We start from the raw sequence: 19,750 nt of genomic DNA, 5'->3' as shown, positions 1-19,750 counted from the left end.
TTTCTTCCAAAAGTTGTTTCCAACAAGAATATTAACCAGGAAATAGTTGTTCCTTCTCTGTGTCCGAATCCAGTTTCAAAGAAGGAACGTTTGTTTCACAATTTAGATGTAGTCCGTGCTTTAAAGTTCTATTTAGAAGCAACAAAGAATTTTAGACAAACCTCATCCTTGTTTGTCGTTTTCTCTGGTAAGAGGAGAGGACAAAAAGCTACTGCTACCTCTCTTTCTTTCTGGCTGAAAAGCACTATCCGATTGGCTTATGAGACTGCCGGACGGCAGCCTCCTGAACGAATCACAGCTCACTCCACTAGGGCTGTGGCTTCCACATGGGCCTTCAAGAACGAGGCTTCTGTTGATCAGATATGTAAGGCAGCGACTTGGTCTTCTCTGCACACTTTTGCCAAATTTTACAAATTTGATACTTTTGCTTCTTCGGAGGCTGTTTTTGGGAGAAAGGTTTTGCAAGCCGTGGTGCCTTCTGTTTAGGTAACCTGATTTGCTCCCTCCCTTCATCCGTGTCCTAAAGCTTTGGTATTGGTTCCCACAAGTAATGGATGACGCCGTGGACCGGACACACCAATGTTGGAGAAAACAGAATATATGCTTACCTGATAAATTACTTTCTCCAACGGTGTGTCCGGTCTACGGCCTGCCCCACGGCCCGCCCTGGTTTTTTAATCAGGTTTGAAAAATTTTTATTTTTCTTTATACACTACAGTCACCACGGCACCCTATAGTTTCTCCTTTTTCTCCTAACCGTCGGTCGAATGATTGGGGGGCGGAGCCAGAGGGGGAGCTATATGGACAGCTCTTGCTGTGTGCTCTCCTTGCCTCTCTCTGTAGGGGAGGAGAATATCCCACAAGTAATGGATGACGCCGTGGACCGGACACACCGTTGGAGAAAGTAATTTATCAGGTAAGCATAAATTCTGTTTTTTTTAGTTTCTTTTAATGGTGTTTTATCTAATAATTATTATCTCTTGTCTATAATAAAAGCTACGTTTTAACTATCATTCTGTGTTGTGGGTTGAGACCTAGTATGATTGTCCCGGAATGTTTATTCTTTTGGAGTGCTTTGGGGATTCTTCTTCTCTGTCCTCTTGTTTATGTATAATTTATGTCTGCATCCAGCACCACCTGATAGGAGGGATATTAAATCCTCTCTCTGAGAGTTTTGTTATTGTACTCTACTACTCCTTATATTCGTTTGTCTCTTAGGAAGATACAATGTAGCAAGGCAGTGGGTTCACATTTTGCTTTTAAGTCAATCACATAAAAAGGCTATGTAGCATGCTGGTGCACTCATGTCATATCACTGGAATTTGTATAAGGTAAGTACTTACTTTTGCACATATTTGGTGCCCCCGTTTTACCATTGGCTGCTTCCCATGGTTGGTCATTGTATAGTGGGGCACAGTGTTCACAATGACGACCAGCTGTATTGTGCTTACAAATGCATCGTCCATGTACCTAATGAGACACAAGAAATATTATTACAGAAATAGGCTAAAATTACAGTGTTTTATCAATACTATAGGAAACAGAATTTATTGTGGTTAATTATACCTTTACATGATGACTAAAATGTACATTAGAACCCTTTAGAACTCAAACAGAATATCTAGAATAGCAAATTAAAATCTGTCAGCTTCAAGGTACTACTGACTCACTCACTAACTAAATTCTCTGACATGGGCCAATCCTTTGGTGTACGGTCAACTCAAAGCAAGTTACACAGAACTTTCAGTCTGTTTTGTAACTGTCTAAAAGAAAATTTTAATAAGCAGACCACCAATTCGGTTTTTGTAAAGATGCTTATCATCTACTCATTAAACACAAATTTCCTTTATCCCGACCTCAGAATCCCTCTGTGTCTCTCAACACCAAGGAACGTTGGCTAAGATCTCAAGAATTTTTTTTTTTTAAGGTTTCCTGAAGTTCTGTTCTACTTAAAAAGAGAATGAACCATGTGGTGCTATGTTTGCAAATAAAATAAATAAAAAAATAATTTAAAAATACTTTTTTAATATTGTGGGTGTCTGTGTTTATGTCTTTGTGCTTTTGTTGGTGTCTCTATGAGTGTGTATGTATTTTTTTCTGTGGGTCTCTCTGTGAGGGTTTGTGTGTCTGTCTGTGTTTTCTGTGGATGTCTAAGTGAGGGTGTGTGTGTGTGTGTGTATTTCTTTGTGTCTCTGTGGGTGTTTCCTTGGGTGTATGTGCAAGTTTGTGTTTGAGTTTGTGCGTGTGTGTGTGTGTCCATTGTCTGTTCCTTTTTAGGACATTTTGACCTTACCACTGATTATTCACATCTTTCTACAGACTTTGAGACTAATGAGACCTTTCTGGAAGTCACCAATCCACCACTTAACCTTTAAATTATTGTTTAGGCAGTTCAGGGCCCTTCCTTTCAGCCACTGAATGCTGTTGTCATCATATAGTTGGCATCTTCCTTGACAAAAATATAATCAGAACAACATATTTTGTCTTGTAAATCTCCTTTTTTGACAAAACTGTAGTCTACCTCATTACTTGTCAGGTCAATGTAAACAAGTGCTGAGTGTCTGTGTGGGTGTCTGTGTCTGAATGTGTTTGTTTCTATACGTGTTTGCTAGAGTGTCTCTATGTGAATCCTTATGTGTGTCTGTTTTTGTGTTTGTGTGTTAATACCTTTTCAACATTTCCAAGTTTGACTACACCTATGAAAAAAGTGCATGGAGGGGGGGGTTGATCAATGGTTAAGTCAGGGGCCCAAAAATTTCTAGTGGCGGCCCTGCTGAAATGAGTGTCATTAAGTCATAGAAGCGATTCCTAAGCATGTTTACCTTATAATAATTACAAACTATGACAAAATTTTAAATATCTGCCAAAAACTATTATAGTTTAGTTTGAAACTGATAAATCTAAATATTGGAAATGTTTAGTTATTTGAAGAAGATGTGAAAGGAAAACAAAATGTAGTCACCAATCAACAAGCGCTACCCAGTGATCTGAACCAAAAATGGGCCAGTTTACATTCCTGCTTTTTTCAAATAAAGATACCAAGAAAGATACCAAGAAAATGAAGAAATTTGTTAATAGGAGTAAATTATAAAGTAGCTTAAAATTGCATGCTCTATTTAAATAATGAAAGAAAAAATGTATCCCTTTAAAAAAATGTGTGTTAAAAGCTAGTAAGCTACAATTATCCAAAAGTACTAATTCAATAAAAAAAAATACAAAACTATAATGAAAACCTTGCATATAGGTTGGAATGCTCATGGAAATCTGTTCAAAGCATCAGTACAGCTCTTATAAGAGATTGACTTGAACCCCCTAATGTATTTGAAAGGAAGAGTTATCATTAAAATTATCCTCTGGTGAACTCCATTGAGGTCTCATTCAATATTCACAACAGCCTACAGCATAAGGAGTGGTCTTTGAGACTTTGCCAAAGCACCTTGTCATTTACAGACTAATATACTAAGTGGGGAGTTAATTAATTTTTTTAAATTCCATAATCCCTGAAACAGATGCACTAAACGTGTTTTCAATTTCTTTCAATCTTGATTCTCAGTTCTGCAAGATCACTTGCAGTGTTTACAGAAGTTCCATCAAATGCTCTGTCACTTGTTTAGGGCCATTTCTGACCATGGTGAAAAAATACAATGTGATGTATTAAATAAATAATGGTAAGATGGTTTACTTTTACACTTAAATAATTACCCATGTGTTAAATCAATTAAAAACACACAACAAAACACACAACAAATCTGTAAAAGGCTGACTAGAAAATATCACATGAGCATCTCTTTGTAAAAAAGTCATGTGCGATCGTCAGTACATGACACAGACGCTGAGCACTGAGCACTTACAGGCTGACCCCCCACCCCTTCAACCGCTGCAGCAATGCTGGCAGCATTCATATGTCTATTTCCCAAAGACAACCTCTGGACATGACGCTGAGCATGTGCACTCAACTTCTTTGGTTGACCATGGCGAGGCCTGTTCTGAGTGGAACCTTTCCTGTTAAACTGCTGTATGGTCTTGGCCACCTTGCTGCAGCTCAGTTTCAGGGTCTTGGCAATCTTCTTATAGCTTAGGCCATCTTTATGTAGAGCAATAATTATTTTTTTTTCAGATCCTCCGAGAGTTCTTTGCCATGAGGTGCCATGTTGAACTTCCAGTGACCAGTATGAGAGTGTGAGAACGATAACACCAAATTTAACACACCTGCTTCCCATTCACACCTGAAACCTTGTAACACTAATGAGTCACATGACACTGGGGAGGGAAAATGGCTAATTGGGGCCCAATTTGGACATTTCCACTTAGGAGTGTACTTACTTTTGTTGCCAATGGTTTAGACATTAATTGCTGTGTGTTGAGTTATTTTGAGGGGGCAGCAAATTTACACTGTTATACAGGCTGTACACTCACTACTTAACATTGTAGCAAAGTGTAATTTCTTCACAGTTGTCACATGAAAAGGTATAATAAAATTTTTACAAAAATGTGAGGGGTGTACTTACTTTTGTGAGATACTGTATATATCTATTTATGAACAAATATAACAAATTGTTCAATATACCCTCTTGAAAAAGTCAGGACGTTACCAGAGGAAATGCGTCAAGGTTACGTGGGTCGAGTCCGACGCATGCTACATGTCCTAGACGCCTACATGCTTACCTGAAGCTTACTAAGTCCTAATTACAAGCAGAAGTAACAGGATCAAAATAGCAGATTTAGGCAAAGACTGACAGCTTGTTGCCGAGGAGGACCACACAGTGATATCTTTTTTGCACATTGATTTAAAACTCTTGTACGCTTATTTTTAGATTTGCGCTTTTAAAGTGTTTATCAAAACTTTTACCCTTAGAGTGATTTTTGCGTTCGTGCCTCTTCTTATTTTTTTGCAGTATTTCATTAGGAGGTGAACCACAGATATCTCTCATTTTCACTGAGCGGCATCCACTACATTCCAGATCCTACTTTGAATCTAGAAAGCTTGGTCCCAGACACACCGGACTCCAAGGGTATTCTTATTATATATGATCCCAGGATAGCTTTGACACAAAGGTGTGTTTGTCTTTTGGGATATTGCAATCTGATGGAAATATAGGTCATTGACCAATAAGACTTGATTATTTACATTTTGTTGCAATCATTTTCTGCTTATAGAAAGAAAAATAGAATTTCATGTTTAAATTGCACGTTCAATTATTGATACATGGTATATGATTTTACTGTTGGGAAGTGCAGCAGCACATATTATTTGTTTGTTTGTATGGAGCAGCCCTAGGAGTGCCAGCAGCCTGGTGTTCAGTGAGCTGGAGCACTGTGAATCTCCAGTTCGTTTCTATCAGCAAATCAGGGTGCTGCAACTACACGTGAGTAACCTGTATCTTTCTTTGGATGAATATTTGATGAAACTACTGATATGCAGATGAGGCGCCCTTCTTTGTTTGTCAAAATTTGCAGAGTTTTTGAAGTCCGGAGTTGAAGAGGAGCAGCGTGCATCTGAGCATTAACAGAGATATAAGACTATTGGTCTGAAATGTTGCCTATTTACACCTATACCTTTGTGGATTGAATCACATTGGAATAACCTATCCAAGTACAAGTTACCATTTTTATATGTTTAATTTCTGATTTTTAGAAATATTTTGTTTTGTGTTATTCACACATATATAATATGCTAGACTAGCACCCCCAAGGGCTCTCAGGTTTATTATTATATGAATGCTGTGTTATTAATAGAGTTACAATTTAATCAATAGTCTGACTCTTTTTGGTAGCTCTGGGGAATAACATTACAACAACGTGTAAAATAATATATAATTTTATTTTTATTTAGAATAGGGCTATGATATTATTTGCATTTAGTTCATATGAAAATGTTTATGTCTTTAAAATTTCTGTATGTATTCTGTGCATCTGATTTGTTTAGCATTTTCTTATCTCAGCGTGCATTAAAGGGACACTAAACCCAGATTTTTTCTTTCATGATTCAGATAGAACATGCAATTTTAAGCAACCTTCTAATTTACTCCTATTATCAAATTTCCTTTGGTCTCTTGCAATCTTTATTTAAAAAGCAGGAATGTAAAGCTTAGGAGCCTGCCCATTTGAGGTTCAGCACCCTGGATAGTGCTTGCTTATTGGTGGCTACATTTAGCCACCAATAAGCAAGCATAACCCAGGTTCTGAACCCAAAATTGGTCGGCTCCTAAGCTTTACATTCCTGCTTTTCAAATAAAGATAGCAAAAGATCTAAGAAAATTTGATAATAAGAGTAAATTAGAAAGTTGCCTAAAATTGCATGCTCTATCTGAATCATGAAAGACTGGGTTTAGTGTCCCTTTAAGTATTACAGACTGCAGATGACTATTGCCCAGCATGGCCTTTCAACATAATAATGTCTACTAATGACCAAGCATGAGCACAAACTGGGCAAGCTGAACACCTTACTGCATACAGGATAATGTGAGAGGTTTCATATTTACTGAACCCTGTATGAACTCACATATTCAGCAAGCCCTCACAAACACAAGGTAGCCTACAGCTTGGCACCAAATAATTCTCAAGTTCACATGACATTCCTTTGAGTTTTAAGGAAAATGCTGTACCTCTCACATCTCTACATAAGCCTCTCTGGCCTCCAACTGGCAACGCTTCTGTCCTTATAGTTACATTCATCAAAGGAGTTGTGTGTTTTTCTATAAAAAGTGTAAAAACCGAAAAAGAAAATCACAGAGCTGGTACTGCAGGGTACAGCATCTTGTGATACACGTGGTACATATGTTAGCTACTTTAAATATGAATATAGTGGAAAGTCCCAGGGTATTAAGCCCAATAACTAGCATCAAGACTTTAAAGTCTTCCTAAATTGTTTGATGCTCTGTAAAAAGGATGTGTTTTTATTTCAAACGTTTTGTGTACTTAAAGCTTTTGTTAAATTAAATACCAAAAAAAAAAAAATTTGAATTAAGATCCTAAAAATAGTAGCACAGTAGTTAAGGTTGGAACAATAACTAAATCTATAGAATGTAATCTCTTTAGAGCTCCAGTGATCCATGACTTTACAGTGAAACATATGCCCATTTCTCATGTATTAAAAAAAATCCTTTTGCTGTTTCTTCCCCTTCAGAAAATAATTGTCAGGTGGCTTTCTCCCTTAATTATCTACTAAGGTATCATAATTGCAAAGGACATTTTAACTAAGCATTCATTTAAGCCTTAATTTTATCTGCTGATTTGAGTCAACGCCTGTCTTTCTAAGGAGTTATTCAACTTGACTGCCCTTACTGTGACATATATTCTTTAATGAAGAGACTTTATTTTCATCAAGCTTAAAGATATCCCGTGTTTTGTAAATCTTCTTGGTATAAGATTGTCCTATAATAATAATGAAAAATAGCATGGCATACTACCTTAAAGGGACAGTAAAGTCAAAATGAAATGATCTTAATTCAGACAGAACTTGTAATTTTAAACATCTTTCCAGTTTTCTTGTTATCAAATTTACTTCATTTTTTAGGTATCCTTTGTTATAGAGTAGGCTCGGGAGCAGCAATGGTTAAATTATTATCCTTGCCCAAGACAACTGAGTCAGGCAAAAAGTACACATTAGTACTGGTGCGGAATTAGTCAAAAGAAAAATAAAGACTCCAAAATAGCATTTTTGCCTTAAAACTGTCAATTTTTATTCACTGTGGAAAAACTCCACCTTAAAAAGTGAATTTGAACACTGATATACGGTGGATAATATATTTATTGCACTTAAATCTCAATCGCTATGGTTAATACCATCTAAAGAGATAAAACTTTCAGAACAGAAATATAAATGTATCCATATATGTCGCTCATATTTCACATAGTCATACATTAAAGTACACCACAGGCTGCAGCTATAAGGAAACAGCGTTTCTCAGAAAGTCCATTCATGGAACAGAGGATCCTTAAAGGGACAGTTCACCCAAAAATGTACTCCCCTTTAAATTATTCCCAATGATCCTTTTAACCTGCTAGAGTGTATTAAATTGGTTACAAGTAGCTCCTTTACTCCTATTTCAGCATTTGAAATAGCTGATTTAGCCTGTGGTATCGCCACCTATACTGAACAAATTAATACTGGAGTATAGGCTATTGAATAGCCTTAGTATACACAGCCAGCAGAAGAGATTACACTCTCAGTGGGATGCAGGATAGTTAAGTAATAAAATGATAATTTTCCATTGTTCTCTCTATGTATTGAGCTTTGGTGATCCAGCCAAATAAAAGATAAGGAAGCAAGTCTGTGTACACAAACTTAGAACATAATGAGATCTGATATCACCTTTAAATTCAGCCCATTGTAATAGGCTGTGGTTTCAAAGCAAAAAATCAGCTGCTTCATAAACACAAATAAGCATGAAAATGGAATTTCTCAAATATTTTATACTCTGCAGTTGGTATAACAAGTCATTTAAAATACATTAATGGAAAAACAATTTTACAGTGTACTGTCCCTTTAACTTAATTCCCAGTCCTCAATGTCCCTTGTATAGGAAAAAGTCCTTTCTTAAACATACATCGCTGCAGAATCTGTTGGCGCTTTATAAATAAATAATAATAATACTTCCCTACACCAATCTTGTATGCCATGCAGTAGTGTCCCCCACTCTCCATGAGTATTACAGATTGATAACATACTTGAGCCCTAGGCCTCGCAGCCGTCACACTGTAATGATCTCACTAGGAAGGGTGGTGTTCACAACACGCAGCCAACAGCTGAGCACCCTCAGCCAATCCAAGTTGCGACAAAGCTAGGTACTAACCTAGAACTCGCTCCGAACTACTACACCCATTGCTACACCCAGCTAGATTACAAGTGGAGCACTAATTTATTGCACGCCCATAAACGGCAAATTCGCCTGTTTACAGGTGTGCGATAAATAACATAACAAGTGGCTGGTTATTGCTACCGTAAGCTCATGGTAGAAATCGGTGCTCAACAAATTAACCAGAGGCCAGTCCTCTGGTGAATTTTTAACATGTGCCCCAATTGCCCCCTTAAAATTTGTGTAGTGGCTTTTTGTAAATAAAAAATATTAGCCTTTATAATTTTTTATAAAAAGCATTGCACTAAGCAGTTTTTAGGGGTTAAATGGAGCAGGTGCAGCCTTTACATTGCGGTTTATGGTGTTCGCTATAAATATATATGTATATGCTTATATACATATATATTTATATGATAATATGTGTATTTAAACATATAAGCACATTAATATATATGTATATATTCATATACTTATATATTTAAATTTGCTGCCCATTGCTGCATGACTTACCCCCTTCGCTGCGCTAAATTTGAGCATATGGAAGCGCACTATCGTGAGCACAATGCTTCTGTGCAATGTGAATGCGAGGCCGCGTTCACATTGCACCTAACTTGTAATACCAGCGCACATTTGCGTGGGCTGGTATTACTACGTTAAGCGCAAATATCGCTTTCATGGAAGCAATATTTTGAGCTACACTTATAATCTAGCCCATAGTAGGGGCTTCTGCACCATCATATTCACATCAAAGGGACTCTATGTACGGGCACAGCCACTCAGGAGCAGCAATGCACTACTGGATGCTAGCTGAACACATCTGGGCCCGGATTACAAGTCACGCGGCAAATCTGTTGCAAACACACCGCAGGGGGGATGTCAGTTTAGGGGATCATAGGTTTATTTAGGTGGTTGTGATGCGGGGGGATAGCGGTTTAGGGGTTAATAGTGTAGTTTATGGGTGTAGGTGTACTTTGTAAGGTATTTTTGATGTGTTTTGTGAAACATTTTTGTTTCGCGAAACACATTACTACAGGTCTTTGATTACAGATTGCAGAATGGATCGTTGCAGTATAGGCCATTTCAATCGCAGGAAAGCCATACAACGTGACCATTCCGCATGTAAAGACCATATTGCGCGTGGTAAAGTCATACTGCGCGACTTGTAATCTGGGCCCTGGTGAGCCAATGACAAGATGCATATATGTGCAGTCACCAATCAGCAGCTAACTCCCAGTAGTGCATTGTTGCTCCTGAGCCTACCTAGAAATGCTCTTTTTCAAGGGATACCAAGAGAACAAAGCAAATTTGATAATGGAAGTAAACTGGAAAGTTGTTTAAAACTGCATGATCTATCTAAAACATGAAATTTAAAATTTTGACTTCCCTTTCCATTTAACCCCTTAGTGACCAGACCATTTTTAAATGTTTTTAACGTTAAGGACCAGGGTTGTTTTTACATTTCTGCAGTGTTTGTGTTTAGCTGTAATTTTCCTCTTACTCATTTACTGTACCCACATATTATATACCGTTTTTCTCGCCATTAAATGGAATTTCTAAAGATACCCTTTGTGATGAGAGCAGGATGTGATGTCACTAGTATGTGGGCGGGGCTTAGGTCCGGTGTCTGTGTCGCAGTTAGTTTAGTACAATCAACCTGACTAGATGTGTATTGTTATGCTCTGCAATAAAATAGAGTTGTACCATCATTGCTGTGTCCTGCATATGTCCTGCATCTCATGACATGGTGTCAGAAGTTCTGGACTGCGTTTCTGTTCCTGATCGATTGCAATGTCAAAGTTTACCCCACCTGAGCCTTTTGACTTTTCTCAGCCTGCAGCTTGGCCCACATGGCGTCAGCGGTTTCAGCGCTTCAGGATTGCATCCAAACTGAACAAGGAGAGTGGTGAAGTACAAGTTAATTCTCTTTTATACTCCATGGGGAAAGATGTAGAGCCAGTGTTCAATGCTTTTACTTTCCAAGAAGGGGAAGAAGTTAACTTTGATATAGTTATGGATAAACTCAGTGCCCACTTTGTGCCAAAAGAAATGTGATTCATGAGAGAGCTTGTTTTCACAAACGTAATCAGCGTGTGTGAGAATCTGTGGAGTCATTTGTGCGCAGCCTGTATGAATTAGCTGAATTCTGTGAGTTTGGTGTTGCTAAAGAAGAGCAAATCAGAGACAGAATAGTTATTGGAATTGCAGATGCTGAAGTCTCCCTGAAGCTGCAGTTAGAGCCTGATTTAACGTTAGACGGGGCTATTAGGATGGCCCGCCAGAGTGAACTGGTGAAAAAGCAAAGTGCTGATCTGAGGTCTGAGAGTATTGTGGATGAAGTGCAACAGTCTAGGAAAATTACTAGTGAAAGGCACAGTGTGAGCGGTAGATCTAAAGTACTGGAAAGGCCTAGAAGTGGATGGGCGCAACATGGCCGATGCACACGGTGCTACCGGGCTCATGATCAGAGTGCTATATGCCCGGCCAGAGATAAAAGATGCAGAAAATGTAACAGAATAGGCCATTTTGAAGTGGTGTGTAAAACTGAATACATTAAGGAGATGCAGGTGGACAGTGACCAGGAGGGTCAGGAAGTGTCTTTTGTGGGGTCTGTTGTGGAACGGACAAGCTCAGAGGAAGATTGGAAAGTTACTTTTACTGTAATGGGAGCCAAAATTGATTTTAAGATTGACACAGGAGCAGATATCACTGTAATGTCTTTTGCTGAATTTATGAAACTGCCTCGCCAGCCCCAGCTGGCGAAGGTTACTACAAATGTCCATAGTCCGGGTGGCCGCATTGATTGTGTGGGGAAATTTCTTGCCAGCTGTGAGTACAAACAGAGGAAGTTCACCATGTGGGTGCATGTGATCCGAGGTCAGTGTGTTAACAGTTTATTGAGCAGAAAAGCAGCCTGTGACTTGGGCCTCGTGGCCAGAGTGAATGAGATCTCTGAAGATATGTTTGGCGAGTTGGGCCTACTGAACTGCAAACCTGTCTGTATAGCACTTAAAAGTGACGCAGTCCCATACAGTATTTCTACTCCTCGTAGAATTCTGTTCCCGCTCATGCCTCAAGTGGAGAAAGAGCTCATGCGCATGAAGTCTATGGGGGTTATTGAAGAGGTTGTTGAAGCAACTGATTGGTGTGCCCCCATTGTTCCAGTTGCAAAGAAAAACGGAAAGGTGCGCATCTGTGTGGACCTGAAAAGGTTGAATGAGGCAGTGAAGAGGGAGAGATTTGTGCTGCCGACATTGGAAGATATAGCCCCGAAGTTGGCTGGGGCGAAGTTCTTTTCCACATTAGACGCTTCTAGAGGCTTTTGGCAGATCCCCCTGGATCCAAAGTGCCGCAAACTGACTACCTTTATCACACCGGTAGGTCGGTTCTGCTTCTGCAGACTCCCCTTTGGGATATCCTCCGCTCCTGAAATCTTTCAAAGGGAAATGAGTTCTCTCCTGAGTGGCCACGTGGGCACAGCGGTCGTCATGGACGACATTCTAGTGTATGGGTCTACAGTGGAGGAGCATGATCAGCGTTTGAGTTGTGTGCTGCAGGCTATCAAAGAGTCTGGGCTGAAGCTGAATAAAGAAAAATGTCATTTTAGGAAAACTGAATTATGCTACTTTGGGCATATCATCAACGGGGATGGCATCAAGCCGGACCCTGAGAAAATTCGGGCTATTGAACAGATGAAAAGCCCTTCTGATGTACATGAGCTGAGACAGATATTGGGCCTTGTAAATTACGTGGGTAAGTTTCTTCCAGATTTATCTACAGTTTTACACCCTATCACAGAGTTGCTTAAGAAAGATGTTGCCTGGGTCTGGGGACCCTCACAGGAAAAAGCGTTCCTGCATGCCAAGTCACTGCTGGGGTCTGCCCCAGTGCTGGGGTTCTACGACCCTTCAAAAAATACTGTGGTTAGTGCTGATGCAAGCAGTTATGGGTTGGGGGCTGCACTCCTGCAGCTGAATGACAACAAACTACAGCCCATCGCCTACTGTTCCCGCACACTGACGGCTGCGGAGTCAAAATACGCTCAAATTGAGAAAGAGTGCCTGGCTGCAGTTTGGGCCTGTGAGCGCTTTCAGCGTTATCTAGTGGGTTTGGAGAAATTTAGTCTGGAAACTGACCACAAACCGCTAGTCCCTCTAATCAATTCTTATGACATTGACAAAACACCCTTGAGATGCCAGAGACTTTTAATGAGACTGCTCAGGTTCAATGTTCAGGCAGTGCATGTGCCGGGGAAACAACTGGTTGTGGCAGATACACTATCCAGGCTCCCGCTGGCTGACATATTTGGACACAGATCTGCAAGAAGTTATAAGGTACATAAAAGATGGCTGGCCCGAGAGCCGGGCAGCCTGGATGTCTTTAAATGCTTACCAGCCAGAGAGGTCGCAGCTCACGGAGCTGGAGGGGTTGGTGCTGTTCCAAGACCGCATTGTAATTCCTGTCAGCATGAGGAAGGAGATGTTAAACAGGATTCACGATGGCCACTTAGGCATTACAAAGTGCAGAGAAAGGGCAGCTACAGCTGTGTGGTGACCTGGGATCAGCTCCGACATTGCAAATCACGTGTCTAAATGTGCCTTTTGCCGGGAACGCCGGCCTACTCAGAGAAGGGAGCCCTTAATGTCTACTCCGCTGCCTGCGGGGCCGTGGCAGAAAATAGCTGCTGATTTGTGTGAACTGCACGGGAAAAAGTTTCTTGTTGTGATCGACTACTATTCCAGGTATTTGGAAATTGCACCCCTGAATGATATCACAAGTCAGGCCGTTATCATTCGCCTGAAAAGCTTGTTCGCCCGCTGGGGCATTCCAATGGAGCTGGTGAGTGATAATGGTATGCAGTTCGCTTCTACAGAGTTCAGTGCTTTCAGCAGGGAATATGATTTTGTACATTCCACGTCAAGTCCACATTATCCGCAGGCCAACGGAATGGCTGAAAGGGCAGTTCAAACAACAAAATTCATTCTAAAGCAATCTGAGCCGTACCTAGCCCTCTTGTCATACAGGGCGACGCCCATTCAAGCCACCAGGTTTAGCCCGGCACAGCTTATGCTAGGACGCCAGATTCGCACCACTTTACCCTCAGTGGGTGTCTTCAAGCCGCCTGGCCCTGTTCCTCGGGACGAAGTCCTTAGGAGGGATGAAGAGGCCAAAAAGGGTTATCGTTTCTTCTACGACAGGAGACATTCTGTCAGGCCTTTACAGGAACTGAAAGCGGGCCAAAGTGTCAGAATTAAACTGGATGATGAGAAGAAATGGAAGAAGCCTGCTACGGTAGTGGGCCGCTCTCCAGAACCAAGGTCTTACACAGTCCTTACAGAGGGAGGGACGGTTACACGCCGTAACCGAAGACATCTTCAGCCTGTACCTGAGAGTCTGGAACCGGATACCTCAGTACCACCGCCGGTGGGATCCCCTGTTCTAAGAGAGGTGCCTTCCCCTCAGCAAGATCACAGCGGGGATATATCTTTGCCTCCAGCAGACTCTTGTTCATCATCTTCTGTATCAGAGGACAGTTCATGCAAAGTTACATCAAGCGGAAGAGTGGTGAAACTTCCGGCCCGATACAGGGACTGACTTTAGCTAGAACAGTGACCGGAAGTATGGGCAGAATAATCCCATGGTCACTGTGGACTAGGGTAGTCTAACCCCGATGTCCAAGTCAGGATGTAATTTATTTGTTCATGTTTTCTAATCTATCTGTTTTTATAATGTTTCAAAAACAAAAATGTTGTTGTATACCCTGTTGGTGTACCTGTTATTTATTATATGCAAATGTATGCTTTGCCTTTGAAAAAGGGGAAGATGTGATGAGAGCAGGATGTGATGTCACTAGTATGTGGGCGGGGCTTAGGTCCGGTGTCTGTGTCGCAGTTAGTTTAGTACAATCAACCTGACTAGATGTGTATTGTTATGCTCTGCAATAAAATAGAGTTGTACCATCATTGCTGTGTCCTGCAAATGTCCTGCATCTCATGACACCCTTATTTTCATCATATCTTATAACTTACTATAAAAAAAATTATAAAACATGATGAAAAAATTGAAAAAAAACTATTTTTTTCTAAGTTTGACCCCCAAAATCTGTTACGCATCTACAACCACCAAAAAACACCCATGCTAAATAGTTTCTAAATTTTGTCCTGAGTGTAGAAATTCCCAATGTTTAGCCCCTTAAAGGACCAGGAATTTCACACTAAAACTTCCCCAAAAGACCAGAGTATTTTTAGCATATTTGCTATCACTCTATTTAAACAGAAAAAGAGCCTTTTTTATATTTACCTATCAAAACTAGTATTGATCTAGGCCCATTTTGGTATATTTCATGCCACCATTTCACCACCAAATGCGATCAAATAAAATGAATTGTTAACTTTTTCACAAACTTTAGCTTTCTCACTGAAATTATTTACAAACAGCTTGTGCACTTATCCAACCGAATGGAAAGATGATATAAAGAATACCACAATTCCAAAAGTATGCACTTTTAGCACTCTGGGCCCTAAACTAAAGGGTGGGTGGTCCCTGCTAGGATTGGATAAAAATTAACTTTTATTATAACCTTTAAAAAACCAAATTGTTGGTTGAAGTACACATACTATTAAAATACACTCCAGTACCATATACCAGTATTATCAACATTTATTGGATCACCAGTTATTTGAATTAGGCCTGTCTATATTCACAGTCATGAATGATCCAAAGATTTTTGTAACAAAGTAACGTTCGCTAAAACACTGTTACAGTGTAACCGCATCGAAAAGTGATTGCAAGTGTGAGTTGGGTATATATAATGAGAGAATGGGTAGAATATGTCCCCTCTCTTAGTTAATCCCTGGGTTACTGAATTTTAATGTTAAATTATTTTCAGTCTATATTGTAACTTCAGTACACTGTGGTAGAAGCTAGCAGCTACTACCAGGTCATATGAATAGTTGTTCAGTCCAGCTAAGTCTGTGCGGTGTCAGAGTTGGTAATCACAATGAGTTAAAGTGCTGTTATTCCGGCATCACTTATATGTGAAGGGCTAAATATTTCTGTTGTAGCTGAGTCTGGCACAACCCAGACTAGATAATTTAAATATTTGTGGATTAGAAAGCCTTCCTAGTGGACCAATCTGGATACTAATGACCCAGTTTGCCCGTGTGGGTTTACCATTACTTGTTAGTCATAATATTTTTTCAGGTACACACCATTACACAGCACCTCACACTGTTCTATACATAAATGTAGCTATATCTACTGGTTGTTTGTTACTCCCTCTGTTCTAGTCATTGGGTATCACTGTATCAGACACACTAAGCTGCTATTTAGTACAAATTAAGACCTAAGTACATTGCAGTAATGGCCTGCAGTTAATACCAGGTCATATCAAAAATTATTCAGTCCAGCTATGTCTGTACAGTGTCAGAGTTAGTAATTCTGTCTGTGCAGTCACAATGAGTTTAGGTGCTCTTATTCCGATATCCACTATATATGAGAGGCTGTATAAATCTGATAAAGCTAAGTCTGGCACAACCCAGACTAAGTAAATTAAGTATCTATAAATTACAAGGTCTTTTTAGTGAGTCAATCTTGATAGTTATAACCCAGTCAGCCGATATAAATTATTTCATTGTTCATTCATCATGGTATTGTTCAGACATACACCTCTCTACACATCATCTCGCACAGTTCAATATATAAATAAAGCTAAGTCTGGCACAACCCAGGCTGTGAGTTTTTACTGTTATCAATTATTTTTCATTTCAATCAGCTGTGCAGCACTCATACAGCTATGATTCTGTTATTCGCAGTCTGAGTAGAATATTGGCTGTGAGTTTATATTTTTTCTACTGTCCACTCTGTTGATAGGCTATATATCAAGTTAAATTATTATCTGGCATAACCCAGTTTCTATATTGAATGTTTATATTTTACATAGCCTTGCAATGAGTACGCCCGGTGTTTGCTACCCGGTGCACCGATACAACCCTGTAAGTTAGATTGATCATTCAGACATTCATTCAGTTTAAATCCCTTGATTCATTATCGAGGGCAAATAGTATACTTGTGATACTGGGGTGTTGGGTTATACCATATCCCCAGATGCACCCAAGTCACTCACTACGATGTATATTATAAAGGTACAGTTTTAGCGGTACATGGATTGAAGGTACTGGGCAGTTAAAAATACACAAAAATCCGAGTGTGAAGGAATCAACACTCTCCCCTGACGCGTTTTGCCCGATAGGGCTTTATCAAAGGCAGCGAGCCGCCGAGTTTTTGGGGATTTAACCCTGCAAAACCGGAAGTCCCGCCCTCGCTCCACTCTAATTGGTTGAAAATCGTCTGTAGATTTGTTGATCGACATTGCTCTGGACCAATTATCTATTTCGAATGTCGTTTCTATTGAATTAATGTTACCTGTGTGATTGACATTGCTGTGGACCAATCATCCATTCCAGATTACATGCTAGAAATTTATGTTATAGGTTACACATCTTAATACGACTTTAGAGTAATGAATACATCATTTTGTATGTATGTGAATACTTTGTTTGTTAGTGACGTTCAGCACTACAAGTATGATTTCCTCTATTGTTATTCTATACTGTATATTAATACTTTTGTATTCTTATCAGTTTTAAAGTTTATCATTATCAACCTGATATTTCTATGTTATCAATAATTCTTGATGGATATCGTATTTATCATATTCCTAATATCACTATAGATCTCTTATGGAGTCTGATAAAATACAGGTATAACCCCTTTATTAATCTTCGGGTTTGAATAATTAATACAATATTATGTATAGTTGAATCCTCTCTGAAGAGTATGTTTGTTTTTTTAAATACTGTGATTATGATTCTACGTGCTGTGAAATGACTTAAAAAAGGGGGGAAAAAGGGGGGGGGGGGGGGTTTTTTAAGTGATTAATTAACATAGCCCCTAATATCTGTGAAATTTTCCGTAACTTGCTGTAGTGTCAGTGCAGGTGCTCTTGATTCTGTGTGAATATTTAAAATAAAAAGAAGAAAAAAGAGGGGGTTTTAAGGGGTTGAGAAGGGGAAGGAGAGTCAAAATATATTGTCTCCCGATTGGTAATCCTATGTCCCTTTGTAAGAAATTTTATTTGTAAGTGCAATCATATGCATCATATACTTGACAATTATAGTGATTTGGTGTAGATAAGTGCTAATGTTAATGTGGTGAAAAATTTTTTTTAGATAAAGAAAAATTGTGTTCAAATTCAATTGAAATAAAATTAAAGTGTGCTGGGCACCCCAAACTAATCATACTAGTGTTGTAATAAGGTAAATATTCAGGAGGTGGCATACATTTACTATCATATTTTATGTCCTTCCAATGAAGGGGGAATAGGAATCAATGTAGTTTTATCCCATTGTCTAGTGCACCAACTATTCTGGTGCAGTCATTATTAGCCTTATATCCATTTATAAAATGTATTAATAACTATTATTGTGGTATCATAAATTCCTATTAGCTTGTATACAGTAATAGAGTTCAATTGTTGCTGGTATCACTTATTAGTTACCTTCCTTATTTTTAGAACCAGTGTGAAAAGATTCTATGTATTTAATTTTTTATTGATTTAACCTTTTATTTATATCATAGAGTTCCCACTTTAAAATTAGGAATTGGGATTGGTCGCTCTTTGTCATATTCATAGATGGTTCTTTACCTTTATGTCTATTAATCTCTACTGAGATGTAGTTTTGTTCATTTATTTTCATAAATAGACATAGAGGTTATTTTGTTCATTCAGACCCCAGGGTTGAACTGAGTTTAATAGGTAAATCCAGCGGCTTTCTGACTTTAACAGTGCAGTTTCTAGGTCTCCTCCTCTAAATCCCAAACTTACTTTCTCAATGCCCCAACAGAGTAGGTCTTTTTGGTTAGAATTGTGGTGTTTTAGGAAGTGTGCAGCTACACTAGTTAAGGTTTTTAGATCTTCTCTGTCTTTAGCAGCATTTTTAATGTTTCTGAGATGTTCAAGAAGTCTAGTTCTCAATTTTCTAGTAGTCATACCTACATAATACAAATTACACGTGCATTGAAGCACGTATATAACACTCTCAGTGTTGCAGCTAATATATCTCTTAATTTTGTGTTTCTTTCCAAATCTGTCCTCAATTTCAGAAGTAATTTTCATAAGGCTGCAAGTGCTGCAGTTCCCACATTTGTGCGCTCCTGGATTAAAGGAGGAAATAGTTTTTTTCCTTTGAAAGTGACTACTTGTCACAATATCTTTGATGTTCTTAGTTCTCCTAAATCCAAATGACGGAGTTGTGCCCAATGTTGTTTTGAGTAAAGGGTCTGTTAGAAGAACATTCCAATGCTTTTTAATTATGCTCATAATTTGTGGAGTTTGAGAGTTATGGGTTAGAATTAGTCTGGGAGTTTGAGAGCTGATTTTATTAGGTCTTTTATACAGTAAATTATTTCTTGGTGTCAGTCGTGCTTTCTGCTTTGGCTCTTTTAATCGAATCTTTTACTGTATCCTCTCTTTAGTAATCTCATTTCAAGATCCAATGCCCTTGCTTCAAATGTTTGTGTTTCTGAACAGTTTCTGCGGAGCCTCAGGAATTCCCCTGTTGGTAGACTTTTCATAGTGCCTGGTGCATGTGCACTGCTCCTGTGTAACAGGCTGTTGGTGGCAGTAGGTTTCCTGAATAAATCAGTACTTATGGCTCCGTCAGGGTTCTTACAGATAGTAATGTCCAGGAAATTGATCTGTACTAAGCTCTCTTCGTGTGTTAGCTTAATATTCAATTGGTTGTCATTCAGATGTAAAAACTATTTTTTTCTAAGTTTGACCCCCAAAATCTGTTACGCATCTACAACCACCAAAAAACACCCATGCTAAATAGTTTCTAAATTTTGTCCTGAGTGTAGAAATTCCCAATGTTTAGCCCCTTAAAGGACCAGGA

At 39.0% G+C, this 19,750-nt stretch overlaps 1 protein-coding gene across 1 annotated transcript in view; it reads right to left on the bottom strand.

The window, feature by feature from the left end:
* Positions 1-19,750, bottom strand: part of NTN4 (netrin 4) — a 294,924-nt gene that overhangs the window by 106,391 nt on the left and 168,783 nt on the right. Inside the window, 1 exon segment of the mRNA XM_053716881.1 lies at positions 1,344-1,470. Coding sequence (XP_053572856.1) covers positions 1,344-1,470 — 127 coding nt within the window.

The sequence above is a fragment of the Bombina bombina genome, chromosome 6 (genome assembly GCF_027579735.1).
Source record: "Bombina bombina isolate aBomBom1 chromosome 6, aBomBom1.pri, whole genome shotgun sequence".
NCBI classification, from domain to species: Eukaryota; Metazoa; Chordata; class Amphibia; order Anura; family Bombinatoridae; genus Bombina; species Bombina bombina.
Note: the sequence above shows the minus strand (reverse complement) of the source record. Positions and strands in the feature narration are given on the sequence as shown.